Here is a 17,326-nt window from a genome sequence, read left to right on the forward strand (position 1 = left end):
GAGAGGGGGCAATAAGGGGAGGGGATGAAAGGAAACAGACATGGGTACACAAAGGGAGAATGAGAGAATAAATATAAAATCAACTTTACAACATAAATCTACTCACTGAAGGGACTGTTTATAATTTCATAATTTTTGCCTTCCTTGACTCTCAGCTCCTACATACTGGTTAGTTAACTGCAACAAAACCAAGAAGAGCTGACTTTGCATCAATAAATCAGTTTATTTAAAAGAATATGTTACAATTTATTACAGTAAGCGATGTAATCAAACACTTCAATTTTACATTTCAACATGTCAATGGATCAGGAGCTCATCAATTTCCATCCTCTTACTGGCGCGGCTCATTGAAAGTCATACTCCATATCAGCTGAATTTAACATTGAGTCGTACTGAAATAAATAATGCAAGTGACATTTAACTTTAGTCAGAATGAGAGACAGAGAGAGAGAGAGGGAGGAGGGGTGTGAGCCAAAGAAAGTGTATACTTTAAGGTGGGCAGATCAGACAATGTCAGGCAATCGACCACGCCAGGCATGGTTCAGTAAACAGACAAGACTCCTGGGATATGTGTTCGGCCTTTAGGATTCAGTCTCTCAATTCAAGGCTCAACACATTCAATTAAACCCCCTTTACACGCCCACACGGCCCGCTGAAGCTCATTAATCACTCAAAATGGCTTTTGTGAACAGCATCATCACTACAACAAGCACTCTTCATGTAATATGAGCCACTCGTGTAAATCTATGACCCGTTATTCGCATGTGGATTACAGAACACTGGTTATATTCTCATTATTGGCTAAATAGGAGTTGGAGCTGGGCATTAAATGAATATGTTTGGATAATTTCTGTAAAAAGAGAGCAGGCTTTATGACACAAAAGATGATTTTGCTTTGAACATAAGGGATTTTCACTACATATATGTATGTTGTTTTAATTTATTTTGTATTCAATAAGCAGTATGAAACAAAATTAGTTGCAATAAAGTAATTTAGAGTAGTAATGTACTGAACAACAGTAAATATCTAATGTCAGCCAATGGTCAGTCAGTTTTAATGACATCATAACATATAATTATGTTCTACTTTGTGTAATTGTCAGGTTGATTTCAGTTTTGTATCATCGGATCGTTACATTTTCTTTACATTACATTAATCTTGGTTAGAACATTAACTGGGTTTATTAGCGAGGACATTAAACCACTATTTATTTCACTGCGCTCCAGTTATGTGATCAGTTGCTAGGAAGACTTTACTGACTGTGCAATATTTGAGGGTGAAGGATGAAAACCTTCTCTTTTGTTAAGGAATCCTTGTCCACCTGAATCAGAAGTGCATGAGCGTTTTAGCAGTGCAGCAAAAAACAGCTACAGAGATAAATAGTGGTGCATGGAAAGGCCATTTGAATTTCAGGCCTATTATAAATCCTGCGGGAGCTCTCAGAAACAAAGTAATCGCCAGGAGCACTGAGAGCACGCGGGAGGAGCAGGACCCCTGCTGTTTCTTCCTGGTAGTGCACACTTAAAAGACTCAACCGCACTGTCACCTGTCTGACCAGTGCTCCACACCTCTGTTGCTCCGCGGCTGAAAAACATTTGCATGGAGTGTTTGTCTAATACAATTATCACATAAAAGGCTCAGCACTTATGATTTTCTACTACAGCATACAACCACTCTGTAGTCCGTCAAAAACGAATACAGAGTAAATCCATCTTGTTCAGTTGTTAATACTGTTGGATAAAGTGCAACATTAGTCTAAGGTTTAACACATTTCTGCTCTGTATGAAGAATACACGAAAACTGAAAACAAATGAACAAACAAAACATGTCTACCAATCCTAAAAACATGTCTGCTTTCTCTCTCCCTTCTCTCATTTGCCACATTCCCAATATTAATAGTTTATTTTTGTAAATTCAGCATCAAACACATGGACATTTATGTATGTGATGTGATTCAGCTGTGACTTTATCCATTTGTCTGCTCGCTGTTCGTAACACGCCGAAACAGACACACAAGACACTGCCGCTGCTCTAATCCATTAATAGAGAAGCTAAGTGTCTTCTTGCGGTCGACCCTCTGTATCGCTGATTACTGTTATCTTTGTTCCCCTTTGTGAGCACTAACAGCTTTCGCTTTCCCTTGTTAGTCCACCAGTAATTCCTTATTCACTTTGGCTTTCTTTTTCAAGTAGGGCTCCTTCAAAGGAGGTTCAAAACCTCCTCATTTGGACGTCACATTCCACTTCAAGTCCCCCTCAATAAGAAAAAGGCTTGCATGAATCCCTTCTGAGTCTATAGATGCCTTGTTTCTTTTTGACAGGGTGCTGCTTAATGGATGGTTATGCTGTGCTGGATTCAAGAGTTCTGGTTCACGAGTCCGTAGCTTTTTTATGCTTGCATTTATTTGATGTGTTCTTCAGCAGATGCTTGTTGGTTTGCATGTAGGGGAGCTTCATGTAAGGAGCTTCTTATGTTGTATTTGATGTCCTTGTAGTTAATAGCTGAGTGTTTCTGGGTCTAGGGCAAAATCAGGGCCATGACTGAGCTATGTTAGTGATGATGGCGGAGTTAAGAGGTAACAATCTCCCTTCCTAGGTGCCCCCATCCCTTCTGTGCCTCAGCAGCTGGAAAATATTCTGCAACAGAAATGGCAATCAGGAGAAAGACACACAAAAACAGAGAAATTCACCCAGGCTATTACTGGATGACAGACTGGACAGAGGCAGGCAGAGCCTTACCTTGCCACACATACCATCTTTACTGCAGTTCTTATTGTCCTTGTCTGTAGCCTCCTCTTCCACCTAACATGGAAACATAACAGCTGTGAGTAAAACAGTCATGTGACAGAGCAGATTAGTCTGGAAGGAAGTAGATGGTCCTTACCTCCTTCCTCCACTTCAGCTCACAGAAGACTCTCTCAAAGCACTCGTGCATGTAGTTAAACTAAATTTTTAGCAGAGAGAAACAAAGGTTTAAAATGATCCGGATTACATATTTTACTTTCACTTTATTTTTGAAGACTTAATGAATAATGGAACAAGAGGAGCGCCAACAGTGAGCTGTTAGATGAAGAGCTCAGGCGACAGGCTGGACACTAACTAACTGCTTTCCTTGTTCCCTGTTGTTAGCCAGCTTATGCCGCATAAAATCAGAGCAAGTTTTCTAATCGGACTTCTTTATTAAAACTACTAATAGTTTGCTTTATGTCTGTGACGGTTCTCAGTCATCAAACGCTGAAGAAAGTCCTGTTGTCTTTCTTTAGCGTTTTTGGAAATAGTGAGTTTTGCTGCGCCCATATTTCAGTGACTATTTCAAACTACATTTGTTTTTACCAGGGGTATCTACAGGAAATCTTAGAGTCTGCCATTTTAAAACACCATTGTTAATGGTGCAAATAATGTTTCTCAGATGGCCACAAATGTGTTGACTGCAGGACCTGATGACTAGTGGAGCTGTGTATTCTTATGAAACACCTTGGCGGCCACATGTAATGATCTGAGTGTCATACTCACATAAGGTGTAAATATTTTGACCCAGCGTGGTTTCTTCTCTCCCCGTGCATATTCAAAGCAGAAGGCCATGCCCTCTTCATCCGTGTCCCACCTCTGCATCTCCCCCCACTCAAATGCAATCACCTGGTTCTGGAACAACGTGGAGCTTTTAGTACACACAGTCCATCACACCTGCAGTAAATGTGCATAAAAAAAGGGTACACCTGCCTCTAGTGTCCCTTCCTCTGTGCATGCGTGCAGCTTGAAGTGGTGAATGCTGATGGCTGTGATCACGTGGCCTTTACGTCGGGAGTCGCAGGAACAGTGAGGAAATATGATTTCATTGTAGCCTTCACAACTCCTCAACAAACTTAGGTACTGATAAAAACAGGAGATGAAAGGTAGTGTGTTACTATATCGTATTACTATATTGTACCATAACTGTATTACAAGGTGTAGTTCTGCTCGACTGAAATTGAACGCATTTTCTGAAGTTTAACTGTAACTAATCTTTATAGCTATATAGCAAAGTACAGTCAGGCAATATAGTTATTCTCTGTAAAACAGCTGATCTGTAAACAGTGGCATTATTTACCTAACTCAGTCACTTTTTCTTTGAAGATTTTTCTAGTGAAAATGTGTCTGTAAGACAACCTCCACCTCCAGACAACTCTGTACTTTTCCACTTTGTTATTTCACACACAGTTAAGGGAGACTGAACAGGTACTAAGGACTGAATGATATAAAACTACAATGAGTAACTATCTGTTTTTATGTGCAAGTTATGGTTGAAGTGCACTTTAAGTGTTTGCATCTATGAATCAGAGACTGACCATGGACATCTTCTTCTGCTCCGCCAGCTTCTGTAGCTGATACGATTGCTGTTCAGCTTTGATAAAGCCTTTCTTCACATCATCCACAGCCTGTAAAAGGGTCAGATTGGTAAATCAGATTGCACGACAAAATAAAGGCAGACACGCTGCTTATACACACCTGGTGAAAGAAATAGTTGACAGCGAGCTGGTTGTCATTGAGCAGAATCTCTTCTTCTGTGGTGAAGAGCCACTTGCGCAAGGTGAGGCAGGTTCCCGGGATGGCTGAGGTATAGTTCTGTACATACAGTTTGTGGGGGAACTCATTGGGGGCGAGCTTACGCACTGAAAAAGAAAGAGGAGGAAAAAGGCGGGGAAGGAAGAAAGAAACAATTGACACCTGATTCTTGTCTGTGAGCAACATTAACATTAACATTTTGGCATTTTTCAGACATTTTTGTCTGATATTAACACATTGCTTTGCAGGAAGTTATCTTTAAGCATGTTTAAACATGAAGGATAACAAATAATAGATCGACCTGTGAAACCTGACCATCCTGATCAATGCTTCTCAGTATCAAAGTGCAACGTGTGCCTGTATCCAACAATCAGCACGATGAAAAAGCTTTTTTTGATGTACATCACAATCAAACTTCAACTAAAGAACGAATAGGGGCACCTGCAAAACTACTCAAAATTCAGAGACTAATAAAGGTACAAAATGGCGAATACTAAAGCCATACAAGACAAGCAACAAGACAAAACCAGTATTCAGATGTTACAGTGAAAGCGTGATCAATTTCAAGACGTAATCTAACAGATGATACAGTCAAAGCTGTCTGGGACAGACTAAAGTTCAACTGGAATTGGCAAAGGAATATTTTATCTATATGTTAAATTAGTCAACAGATACACATGGAGAGGAAAGGTCAGTAATACACTGCCTGGCCAAAAAAAAAGTCGCCAACTGGATTTAACTAAGCAAATAGGTACGAGCCTCCTATTGGATAATTACTGCATGGGTGATTATCTTTCAACTGTCAACAAATCATTTAACTCCAACTGATGCAATGAGTAGCTTCTCATTTCTTAAACAACCATGTCTAAAGACACATCCTGTGGTCGTGGAAAAGATGTTAGTCTGTTTGAGAAGGGTCAAATCATTGGCATGCATCAAGCAGAGAAAACATCTAAGGAGATTGAAGAAACTACTAAAATTGGGTTAAGAACTGTCCAACGCATTATTAAAAACTGGAAGGATGGTGGGGAACCATCGTCTTTGAGGAAGAAATGTGGTCGGAAAAAAATCCTGATTGATCGTGATTGCTGATCACGTAAACATTTGGTGAAATCAAATCAAAGAAAAACAACAGTAGAACTCAGAGCTATGTTTAATAGTGAAAGTATGAGCATTTCCACACGTACAATGTGGAGGGAACTGAACAGCTGTGTAGCCTTAAGAAAACCACTAATCAGTGAGGACGGAAAAAAAGGCTTCAGTTTCCTAGGGAGCATAAATATTGGACTCTGGAGCAATGGAAGAAGGTTCAGGTTCAGCAACATTATGTGCCCAAGAATGAGGTCAGCTGACTACCTGAATATACTGAATGACCAGGTTATTCCATCAGTGGATTTTGTCTTCCCTGATGGCACGGCCATATTCCAAGATGATAATGGCAGGATTCATGGGGCTCAAATTGTGAAAGAGTGGTTCAGGGAGCATGAGACATCATTGTCACACATGGATTGTCCACCACAGAGTCCAGACCTTCACCCCATTGAGAATCTTTGGGATGTGCTGGAGAAGGCTTTGTGCAGTGGTCAGACTCTCCCATCATCAATACAAGATCTTGGTGAAAAATGAATGCAACACTGGATGGAAATAAATCTTGTGACATTGCAGAAGCTTATCGAAACAATAACACAGCGAATGCGCACAGTAACTAAAGATAAAGGCGGTCCAACGAAATATTAGAAATATTAGAGTGTGTGACCTTTTTTTTTTGGTGGCGACTTTTTTTTGGCCAGGCAGTGTATAAGTTCAGCTATAATGAAAATAACACAGCCATTAAATTAAAAGGTAATCAGTGTGAAATAGCTGCAGTGTACAAATTCACCGTCTTGTTTTGTGTTTGACAGTTGTAGCCGCTGCTTTCTCCCAATTAGAAGCTTCACCCGTCAACTGTGAGAGAGGCGAACTCACCCGTGTAAATTATATCGAGGCTTAAAGTTATACATAATTGAGGGGTTGACTGCTTTAAAAGACAAGTGAAGGCTGTTGCAGGTTGCTCGTCCTCTGCCAAGCCATCACCTGCCGACCTCAACGCCACTCAAGCTTTGCCTTTTTGCCCATTTTTAAACCAGCTGGGGTGACATCAATTTTAAAAAGTCTTTTTTAAAGAGGACTCATTAGAATTCAAACTAGATGAAAATCTCCTTTCGTCTTTCAGCCACTTACTTTATATAGTTTCCGCTACATTTCAACAAAGCTACAAATATTGCAGTGTGGAAAGATGAGGGCACACACAGAGAATTATGTGCTCCTACCAAAAGTGTGGTTGATGACTTCAAATAGGGCAAAGTAGCTGGCTGTTACACTGTCCATTCCTAGCTTCATAACCACCGCCTGAAAGAGATCAACACAGAAAACAATTAGTAAGACATACGATAAATGACTGTAATGAAGCCATGATGATAACAGTTAATAGTCACACATGGCTGAGTATTTGTTTACCTGATAGACCTGGTCTGTAGTAGAGTTTTTGCGAACTCTGACAGTGAGTGTGGTTTTATCAGGCATAGCTATTCTCAGTTCCACATCAGACACGCCATTATAGTTCTGGGTCATGAGAAAAAGAGAGAAGCCGTACAGTGAGTCACAGGCAGAGGACAGGAAAAAAAAAAACGTATTTATAAAAGTATTTTTATTTTTTTTACCTCATCTGACTCAGACAGGAACTCCTGCATGATGTCACTTTCTCCGATTACCCGTACAGAGCACACTGCAAAAAACTCAGAACATTAGCTGAAGAAAGTGGTTGTACAATCACATGCAGTTATGAACTTGGAGGAGAGGTCAGCATTTCTACCAGACCTTCCCCCACTTTAGGATCTATCACAAAAAAATGCAAGCCCCAGTAAAGATGATACTATTAAACCTTTGCAGAGACAATACATGCCCCCCACCTTTCTCCAGGTACTCTTCCAGTCCTCTGCGTCGTGCGTCCAGCTGCTGCTCCGACAGGGAAAAAGGCCATTTCCCAGGCAGCTTGGGGAATGTAAAGTTGGTAAACTCCCTCTTCAGGTTTTGGTGTAGAATCACAAACTCCCGGTAACGCTTGGAGCATAGCTGTCTGCCTGCCATGTACACATTATACACCTGGGAGACATAGAGTATAAGTCCACTTAATAAAAAAGCCTTCAAATATCACAACAAGTATTATTCATGATGCTTGGAACATTAGTTTGCTCATAGACCTGAATGCAGAGATCCCATTCATTTGCTAATAATGATCTTCTTATTTTAATCCTCCCTTCTGTTTATCCTACACACTTTCACTGACCAACCTTGCTAACTCAACCTTTGCTTCCCGTTCTCATTTGTCATCCTCTTCCTTTCAATCCAGCATCTGTACCTACCACAAACTTTTCATGGTTGAGCTCAGTGTGTTTGTAGCTGGGAACAGAGATGGGGACGGCCTGCTTGTCGGAATAGTCGTAACAAGACTGGGCTGATCCGTCGTCTCCGGGATCAAGGCAGTCGGCCTCCTGGGGCGGGACGGACAGCACCGCCAGCGCCAACTCTCTCTCACCGGCCCGAATCAGATCCACCACCTGTTTATGTGTCGCCCCTTCTACATTCACCCCATTGCTGTAGAATGAAGAAAGAGACCTAGATATTAGAGGAGCATTTCATTAGCTTATAGCACATTTGGAGGATGCGGCTTGTATTTCTATTGTCTAATACACCGATCAGCCACAACATTAAAACCACTGACAGGAGGAGTGAATAACATTGACCATCTTGTGACAATGCAATGTTCTGTCCGGCCTCCAAATTCCCCAGATTCCAAACTGATCATGTATCTGTGGGATGCACTGGAACAAGCCTGATCCACGGAGGCGCCTCCCCTCAACCCATAGGACCCAAAGGCCCCCACTAACAATATTCTGTTGCCAGACACCACAGGACACCCTCAGAAGGCCCATAAGGGTCATAATGTTATGCCTGATCGATGCAAAGGCAATACTGAAACAGTCCCAGAATTTAATTATTTACATTTTGTGCTAATGGAATGGTTTCATGCAATTTAAACAATAGCTTAGAAATACTGGATGCATAAGACGGACAAACTAGAATCCAGCACTGCCTCAAATGTTACTTGCATGACCTAAATGCAACAGCAGGCAACGCGTAGGACAAAGTCTTCAGTTTGCGTGGTATAAAGTAGGTAGCCAAAAATGATGGCTTCATTTTCGAGTTTTGCAAAAATATGTTGGTGGAATAAATATGCACTGCTGTAATGCACACTGAACTTTTCAGAAAGATGAAACTCAATTCTAAAGTTGATCTAAGCTCTGTATAACTAAACCCTGTTTCCCCTGCTCCTACTGCCTCTTATTAGAAACCAGCTCTTAAGCCATAACTATACACACAATGCCATGCTTATCCTAATTATATGATACTCAGAGCACTCCCATTTTGTGCAAAAACCTGCACAAGTTTATTGTGAGAGTTAACTCATACCCAGAGAAGCCCACAAATGTTTGGTTATCCTGTGCTTCTGGCATCTGTTGGGGTCGTTAATGTAAAATGAACACAGTCGCAGCTGGATCATATTCTTGTCACTGGCAAAACCCTAAGCAATGGTGGCGGTGAGTCTATTTACTCCTCCACAGATCAACAGTGGTTTCAGAACAATAGCACACAGAGAAGTGGATGGGAGAACAGGGGGGAAATGTTAAAAGAGGGAAGAAGAGCTCTAATCAGTTAGCAACTCTGGAATAAGTCAGTTCAGGACAGGAAATTCTTCACTTCTGACTGGCTACTTATCCGTTATATCAGTCATTACGTCACAGCACGGCTTATGTTGGTAGTGTGACGCAGGGATAGAGCTCAGTGGACACAAGTGCTGGGATGCTTACCTACAGAAGTCACTGGCACGACATACACATGAACGCATGACCACGCAATCAAGTCGAAGGAGGCCTTCTGAGCCAGTGCACACATGACTAAACTGAAATTAGCGTTTATGCAGAGATATGATTATGCAGGTGGAAGCCAGCAGTGACTAATAGAGGATGCACAAATACAGCCATCTTGCAGGTGCAGTGGGAGAAAAGAGCAAACATCTCCCACAACACAAAACTGCAGACTTAGCAGTTTGGCAGCTCTGCCCTCCCTGCAGCTTCGTGATGATATAATAAGCATCTGACATAGTGGCCTTTGCACTGGCACGGTCAGCACTTGTGATCGTGATAAACAGTTATACGAGAGACAATTTCCAGTGTGTTATATTTTCACTTCCCCTTCTTTTGTTTTGTGGTCCATGCATGCACCGTTACACATACGCGTTCACTTACGTACACTGACTGCACACGCTGGTGCAAAGTGGGGTGTTTTTTTTAAATCATACATAGCCTTTATCAAAAAGCAGGATGCTGAAAAAAAAAAAATGAAATGTCTAGTAGTATAGATTATGCTGCATCACAGGCTGTTTATAAATGTGCAAAGAAGTATTGATTGCACAGACAATAGCAGGGGTGCTGTATTGCAGCAGCTAGCTGTGTACATTTGTGGCTTGACAGGAGGGCAGAACTACTCCATGGACCAAATTCAAAAGACTGTACCTCACTGTAGCAGCATACACTAGCATTAAGGATTGGTATGAGATTGAGTCAAATGTCAGAATAAATACTGTCATCAATCAAAAGACCAAAACTACTAACACAAGGATGAATCAATAGGGCAGAGCATGACGTCGCTTGTGTACAATAACAAACTGAATATACACAGACCCACATGCTTGCACACAGAAATAATGGGGTCAACAAACTGCCAGGTTACTGCAGGCCATCCATTAACAAAGCAGTGTGCAAAAGCCAGCCAATCAAACACTGGATTTCAGAGGGCAAAGCCAATCAGAAATGAAACCGAAGGCATCCCTCCCTTTCTGCATCACCTTATTTCATGCAGACAGACAGACACACTGAAAAGCACAAGTACTGATGCTGCTGAGCTGTAGTGTGTCCTTCTCCATAGCAACAGAGTCTAACATCAGCAGTCAATGTCCATGCATACTAACGCGCCAGCGAGGACGACCACCTCCGTCACAAATGCAGCAAGCACATACTAGTAGTAGGATGTGTTTGCTCCAGGTTGTGTGCGGTTGATTTTGAAATTCAGTGATGCTAATGATAATGATTTGTGCAACCTATCGCCTGCGGGATGATGTGTGCCACGGGGGAAAGAGTACACCCCGCATTTGGTTATATGGACGTGCACAAGGGATGCTTTGAGAATATTTGGTGTGCTGTGGATGGGAGATTTCAGTGTGACAGGAATTTTTAATGATCCCTGGATCTTTTCTCTCTGACATACACAGACACTCCTTTCATTGGGATGAACAGCTATCTCCCCCCCCCCCCCCCCCCTGCAACACTATAGCGCATTCAAACACACACTGGTGTTTCTCGTCGGGTACCAGTGTTTAAGTGCAAGGTGCTCGAAAAGTCCTGCTTGACTAAATCATCACTGATACATCAATCGGAGAAAAAAATGAATTAAAAAAAGCAGTTATGTGAATGTTAACGTTATAATCTGATATGAATTAAGCTAGAACTGTAGCCACTTACACCTCAAGAATCCGGTCCCCCTTCGAAATACCGGCTCTGTCGGCGGCTCCTCCCGGAAGGACAGCACTGACATGCTGCAGTGGAGCGTACAGCTCCCCGTTAATGCTCCGTAGTTGCCCTCCTTCGCTGACTTGTCCCCGAACATTGAAACCATAGCCCGAGTCAGACTTCACTATTCGGACTAGCCGTGGGCCCGAAGTAACGGTGGTTGCCGTCTGGCAGCTGACGCCGGTGCCCGGTGTAACGTTACCGCTACCGGAGCCGTTACGGTAAGAAGGGTGAGGCAGCGGGGGGACCGAGGAACAAATTCCTTGTCCCTCGACGTCCGACATTTTTCTACACGGTTTGTTTCATCCACTCCGGGACAGCTATCGTTAAACGTCCCACAAACATTAGCTTGTAGTAGCTGGCTAATCAGCCTGACTAGCTAACTGACTGAGGTTCGGCGGAAAAAGCCGAAGGTTTCCGACGAATCACGAGACCATCCCAGGACGCCCAGGACGCGTTCCATTTGGATCATTCCAGACTCCTCTTGTTCGGCAAAGTGTCCTGTCAAGGACACATGACAGTAGCCAGAGACTGAGGGAGATTACTTTTTTGTTTTTTAGTAAATATGCGAATAAATAAACAAATACTACTGGAATCCAGTCATTGACAACACATGTGCCGTTGCAGTTGCTTTGTTATATGTTGTTACACGCCAAAAAAGTTATTATAAAGCCATTAAATTGTCATGGGACTGAGGTGGGGAAGAATGCAACCACGTCCATAACAGAAAATTATTCACCATTTATATTTTTATCTTTAATTAATCAGTCTTCAAACATAAATGGTAAACAGAGTAAGTGTCGGCTTATTGAAAGATGGATTTTGTTGCTTTTCTTTATTATATGTAATTTTGGACTATTGCTCAGCTAGTATTTGTAGCCCTTCGTGCAACAGCATTGCAAAAATAACCTTAATTCCACCAATTTTCTTTTGTTGCTTGCTTCACGTCATTTTATAGCCTTCAGCTGTATAGATTTTATATCCGTTACTGAAACTATATGCTAAAGATGATGCTTCCATTAAGAACGAATAGTCAACCAAAGCTGCCATGTGCAGTTTGAGTTGCAAGCTCCCATTAACTCTTGCAGTTTATTTTGGATCCATTTGTCATTCATCATTAATTCATCCATCCATTCATCAATGTTTCATATATTTTAATTTTAAACACTTTTGTTTTGTAGGCTTCTTGTTTTCAGCAGTAATATCACAACAAAGATGAGAAGTTAAACACAAGGGGGCAGCATTGACTTCTGGTGTTTTTTTCCTGTCCCGTCCAAACTGTAAGTAAAAGGTGCCTGTGTGAAAAATGAGCTAAATGACTGCCCCTTTAATTGACCTGTGTAAAGGTGGTTTATGTTTTTGAAGATGATCTGTAAAGAATTCCTGCTTTAGCAGAGAGAGAGTCTGTTTTTATGGTTTTTGTACTTTCTCTTAAAGCACAGACAAAACAACATCTTGAAGTGTCACAACATTTATTCTTTTCTTCTGATATTCAAAGTCAGTGACATACACTCAATATCAGCACATTTCATAACCTATATGCCATGATCAATCTGTGCATGTACATTCAGTGGGTAAAACAAGAATGAATCTGGAGCAATGAGCATTCACTCATTAATGATAAGAGTGAGGGCTGTCACAAAGGTGACAAACTCCTTGAAATCCACAACTCCATCGCCATCTTGATCCAGCATGCCAAAGAACTCGTCTATTTCACTTTGCTGCGCGGGCTGGTGAAAGGAGGACAAGAGGATTTTTAAAGAATACCGGCGCAGTCGCATCTCTTTGTTGCAGTAGTTTTACATATTTTCTACTTACTTCTTGCAAAGGAAATTCAGCGCGAAACAAGTCAATGAGCTCTTTCTTGGACAGAGTGGTCTCGTCTCCCTCTTTCCCAGCGTACTCTTTGAAAGTACTTGTGAGAACCGTCATTGCGTCAGTGAGCCTTGACATGTTGGCTGAAACAAAAAAAATTAAATCAATTGTTGCCTGCGTTGCCCAGTGTTAACGAATAAGTTATCAATTAATTTCACATGAGTTTGAATGTTGTAAAAAGATAATACTTCAGCCAACAATGACTACAATTAAACACATGGGAATGGCACAATCTCTCCTTATAAGATACGGTGAAGAAGTGTTTCCTCCCAACACACGTCATCATTTGTCTCATCAGAAGAACAGATTACTTAGACAGGCACTCAACACTATACACACACACCGCATTCATTCATACAACTCATGTTACGTAAGGGTTAGGGTTAGGGTGCCTATTGGATATAATTCTTTGAAAAACAATCAAATGCAAAATGATTTGTCTAAAAATGTTGCATTTTTAAAAAGAATTTACAGCTTTTTTTCCACTTACCAAATTTGTTGGAAAGCTGAGAAGCTTGAAAGGATAAAAGAGATGAATCTGAGAAGAGTGCAGAGATGCAGCCCTTTTAAAGGAAATTCACCCTCCTCCTCTCCAAGTACCCACCCCTCTTTCTGTCTATATGCCTGTTTTTTTTTTCTTTATCTCCATTCTCCACTTCCAGACCTTCCAGTTCCAACTTTTTGCACCAGTAAGACCAGTTTGAGACAGATAGATAGCTGTTGGGGGAGGGGTGACCTAAATCTTAGAGTAATGGCCTGAAGGTGACCGCTGTGTTGCAATATGCTAAACACAACTCTGTCCAGATTTCTTCGTAAGCAAAACCATGTTATCATAAGAGCTGGCGAACACCGGAGTGCTTTTATTAATTGTTAAGTTAATTATTAATTGAAGTTAAAGCTGAGTGACTTTATTATTTTAATGACAATTCAATGACACATGTTTTTTTTTCATGTTTCACGTACAAACTAATTTATTCCTGATACAATTAAACTACCAAAACAAATACATTATCATTTATTATCATTTAAGCCCAGCTAATTAGAAGACACTTGGGTTTTGTTGTAAAACAATTAAGTGTTTTGATACTTTTAAAGTAAAAGTTCTCGGAGGTAGAATTTCCATTGCTTCCAACAAACATGACAAGGTGGCTGGAACAAGAAAATTGTTGATTTGTTTGGTTAATGGCTAAATAGTAGTTCTAGAAAAAGTTGGCTTTACTAATAGCAATTAAAGAGCAAATGCAGCTTGGAACTTGATCTTTAAAAAAAAAAAGAAGAAAAAAATACAACGCCTAAAGCCCATCTTCCAATTGTGCTTGCTTATTGTATGAAGGCGTCAATGATCCAAACTAGAGACTGCAGGTAACAGGAGAACCTGGAGAGCACAATGGACTCCAGATTTCTTCAGTTGTACTTTGTGCTTTAATTGGTCCCTGCTTTCTGTTGTTATGGAGACTTGCATCAAACACATAAATCAAGCACGCTGTTGGATTTTTGCACCATTTCACAAAGTATACCCTTCCTATTTTTGCAGGCATTTGCAGAATTGTCTCCTTCAACAACAAAGCATCATTCATAAAATGTCACCTGGGCTGCTAGATCCGTCTGCCTGTTGTTGAACCAGGACATGGCAGACTAAACATATATTTCCTTTAACAATGTCTAAACACTGGGGGTGGTGAAATAGGTTGCATTACTCTGACACCTAAGCTGCAGTGCACACATTTGATCCTTTCGCGTGCTGGCTGGTGAGACTCTGCAAAGTTGAGCAAGCAGTTTTGTTAAAACGTTTGCACTATTTGAAAGGCTTCCAGTTATAGAAAGGCAGAGACAACAACAACACTTGTAGTATATATTCTTTCCAAATACCACCACCCCTCTTTCTGTCTATTTGCCTCTGTTTCTTTTTTCTTTTTTCTTTTTTAATCTCCATCAACTTCCAACTCCACTTTTAACTCCAATAAGACCAGTTTGAGATAGTTACAGTCAAATTTGGGGGAGTGGTGGCTTAAAAGTGAAGCCTGAAGGTGATTGCCGCATTGCAATATGCTAAACACAACTCTGTCCAGACTCCTTTGCGAAGAATTGCCATTGTCAAATGTCACGAGGTGGCTGGAACAACAAAATATTGTTGATTTGTTTAGTTTAGGGGTAAATACCACAGTTCTAGCAAAAGTTAGTTTTAAACAAGATTATCTTGTATATGTGGTACAACTGGTAGTTTCTAAAGTAGCTCAAGGCATCTTAAAGCTGCCTTTCAACATTTTTCAGGTTGCAGGTTGTTCTTTTCCGTTGCTTTGGCTCAATATGGCCACACACTGTTTTCCCATTTTAATTCATGTCTGGATATGTTTATTAACAACTGATGTGGTTTTATATAGCTTTAAACAGGACGGTTTGATTCGTAAGATATACATTATTTAAATAAATGTATAATGTTTTCTAAAAACATGATATTATAGAATAGAATAATAAAGAATATTTTACCTTTACAGGATAAAAAAAAAAAAAATAAAAAAATCTGCAGAAGTTGCAAGAATGGAAGACGGAGAACATCAATCCAATGCATCAACGGCTTTTTTTTTTTATTACGAAATTTTTGACAAACTTCACTGCCGTAGGCCTGAACACTCTTAACCTCCTCCCCCAAGATCTTTAGCGTATCCATGATCAAAGTAATGGGTGTATTGGTATAATATAATCTGTGTTTTAGATACATAATTAGTTAATAATAGTACAAATACGAGTGCAAAGAATTAGAAGGCACTTGTATCCACCAGATAGTTACGAAGAAATGTGCTTATTTGATACTTTCAAAGCAAATGTTTTACTTGTGCATGAATGTCACATTCAAAAAAAAAAAGTTTAAAAAAGGCATCTGGACTTGTAGAGTTTTTTGAAAAGATGTTCTCAAACAACTCACCTTAAGCAACGTCATTAATCACAGGAAGTTTGACATGGTGGCTGAAACAAAAAACACATTGTTGGTTTCTTTACTTCAGGGATAAGTACTACCTTTCTGGAGATAGCTGGTTTCAAACAAGACAAACAAGAACAACACTTTTTGAAAAGAATTCAAGGCCTCTTAAAGCTGCCTTTCAGCATTGTCTAGTTGCCCGATACAGGTTCCTCCTTTTTTTTGTGTGTGTGTGAAGCATACATAGTGCAAACTTGTTCCAGAAAAGCTTTCTGGAAACGTCAGCTATCAGAATTAGGACGAACAAGGGCATTAGAGGGATCGAAAGCAGAGGTCAGGAACATGAATTATTTTCTGCACTTTATGCAAATGACAGTTTGGCAGTAGTGACCAATCCACTCAATACATTACCACACTTATTGGAAACTATCCAGTCATATTTTCAGGCTATTCTATACATTGGGATAAATCTGAGGCCATGCCACTATCTGCCTATATGGTGGAAAATTTTTAATTTAACTGGATCCCTAATGGAATGAAGTATCTAGGAAATAGACTAGAAAAATGGAAGCGGTTGAACCTCACACTCTGGTGAAAGGTTAACATTATAAAAATGATAAGGGCTCCCCAATTTAACTATGTGGCTATGATGTTGTCTATCACAGTATCACCTACTATTTTTTAAAAGATACATAAATATGATCTGACAGTATTTATAGGGAACGAAGAGAGCGAGGTTTAAGTTAAGGAAATGATGTGACCCCAAAGACAAAGGTGGATTAGGACTACCAGATTTTACACAGGAGAGATGGTTAAATATTCTGTCAGAATGTGGAAAATACGTAAAGGAAGCAAAGGGGATGCATGGGTATTATCACACCCATCAAGACTTGAATGAATGAAACTGATGACAGATAACTTCTGCTGGAAGTGTAAAACAGAGGTGGGAACTTTCCTCCACTGTATCTGGGAACGTCCTCTAGTTGCACCTTTTTTTGTTGGTAAAATTGTCGGAGTCCTAAGCAGCTGGCACGGCACCACAATTCCAGACCCCAGACTTGTGTCTTTTGGCCTGAGGCACAGGAGTGTGAAATGCAGGACCTTTTCCCCCACTGCCATCAGACTCATAAAGAGCTGACATTGGTCTATAATCATGGATGACTTCATGTCATACACTGCACTGTTCACTTTTTCAGTTTCTGTTTACATTTCAGTTCATTCTTTACACTCTCATTTGCACGTGGATATTTTGCACGAGTTGTTTTATATTTTGTTCTATATGTATCTTTTTATATTGCTGCTTGCATGGATGGCAAAAGAAGAATTT

At 40.5% G+C, this 17,326-nt stretch overlaps 1 protein-coding gene and 1 long non-coding RNA gene across 3 annotated transcripts; both read right to left on the reverse strand.

Annotated features, from left to right (window-relative positions):
• Window positions 1–242: 242 nt before the first annotated feature.
• snx27b (sorting nexin 27b) lies at window positions 243–11,769 on the reverse strand. 2 transcript variants are annotated; one of them, XM_084556213.1, is made up of 13 exons: window positions 11,160–11,769; window positions 7,944–8,175; window positions 7,491–7,683; window positions 7,242–7,306; window positions 7,039–7,143; window positions 6,852–6,930; window positions 4,486–4,649; window positions 4,326–4,415; window positions 3,721–3,870; window positions 3,514–3,642; window positions 2,885–2,944; window positions 2,754–2,802; window positions 243–2,637 (listed from the first exon to the last, which is right to left on the reverse strand). In XM_084556213.1, the coding sequence occupies exons 1-13, from the start codon at window positions 11,489–11,491 to the stop codon at window positions 2,570–2,572; spliced, it is 1,716 nt and encodes a 571-aa protein (XP_084412339.1). In that variant the 5' UTR covers window positions 11,492–11,769; the 3' UTR covers window positions 243–2,569. The 2 variants fall into 2 exon arrangements, with proteins under 2 accessions (XP_084412339.1, XP_084412340.1); XM_084556214.1 differs by having other exon boundaries at window positions 2,740–2,802.
• A 658-nt stretch (window positions 11,770–12,427) lies between these two features.
• Window positions 12,428–14,402, reverse strand: LOC311496964. Its single transcript, XR_014699364.1, has 3 exons — window positions 13,573–14,402; window positions 13,026–13,165; window positions 12,428–12,937 (listed from the first exon to the last, which is right to left on the reverse strand). It is a non-coding gene; the product is annotated as an uncharacterized lncRNA (long non-coding RNA).
• Window positions 14,403–17,326: the final 2,924 nt, after the last annotated feature.

Source organism: Chelon labrosus (assembly GCF_963514085.1).
Source record: "Chelon labrosus genome assembly, chromosome: 12".
Taxonomy (NCBI): Eukaryota; Metazoa; Chordata; class Actinopteri; order Mugiliformes; family Mugilidae; genus Chelon; species Chelon labrosus.

Excerpts from the sequence above, each read along its gene's own strand:
- snx27b (XM_084556213.1), bottom strand. The coding sequence starts at position 11,491 with ATGTCGGACGTCGAGGGACAAGGAATTTGTTCCTCGGTCCCCCCGCTG. Across the intron at positions 7,684-7,943 it reads TCAACCATGAAAAGTTTGTG|GTGTATAATGTGTACATGGC; the intron begins GTAGGTACAGAT and ends TATGTCTCCCAG. Across the intron at positions 2,638-2,753 it reads TAAGAACTGCAGTAAAGATG|AATATTTTCCAGCTGCTGAG; the intron begins GTATGTGTGGCA and ends TTTCTGTTGCAG.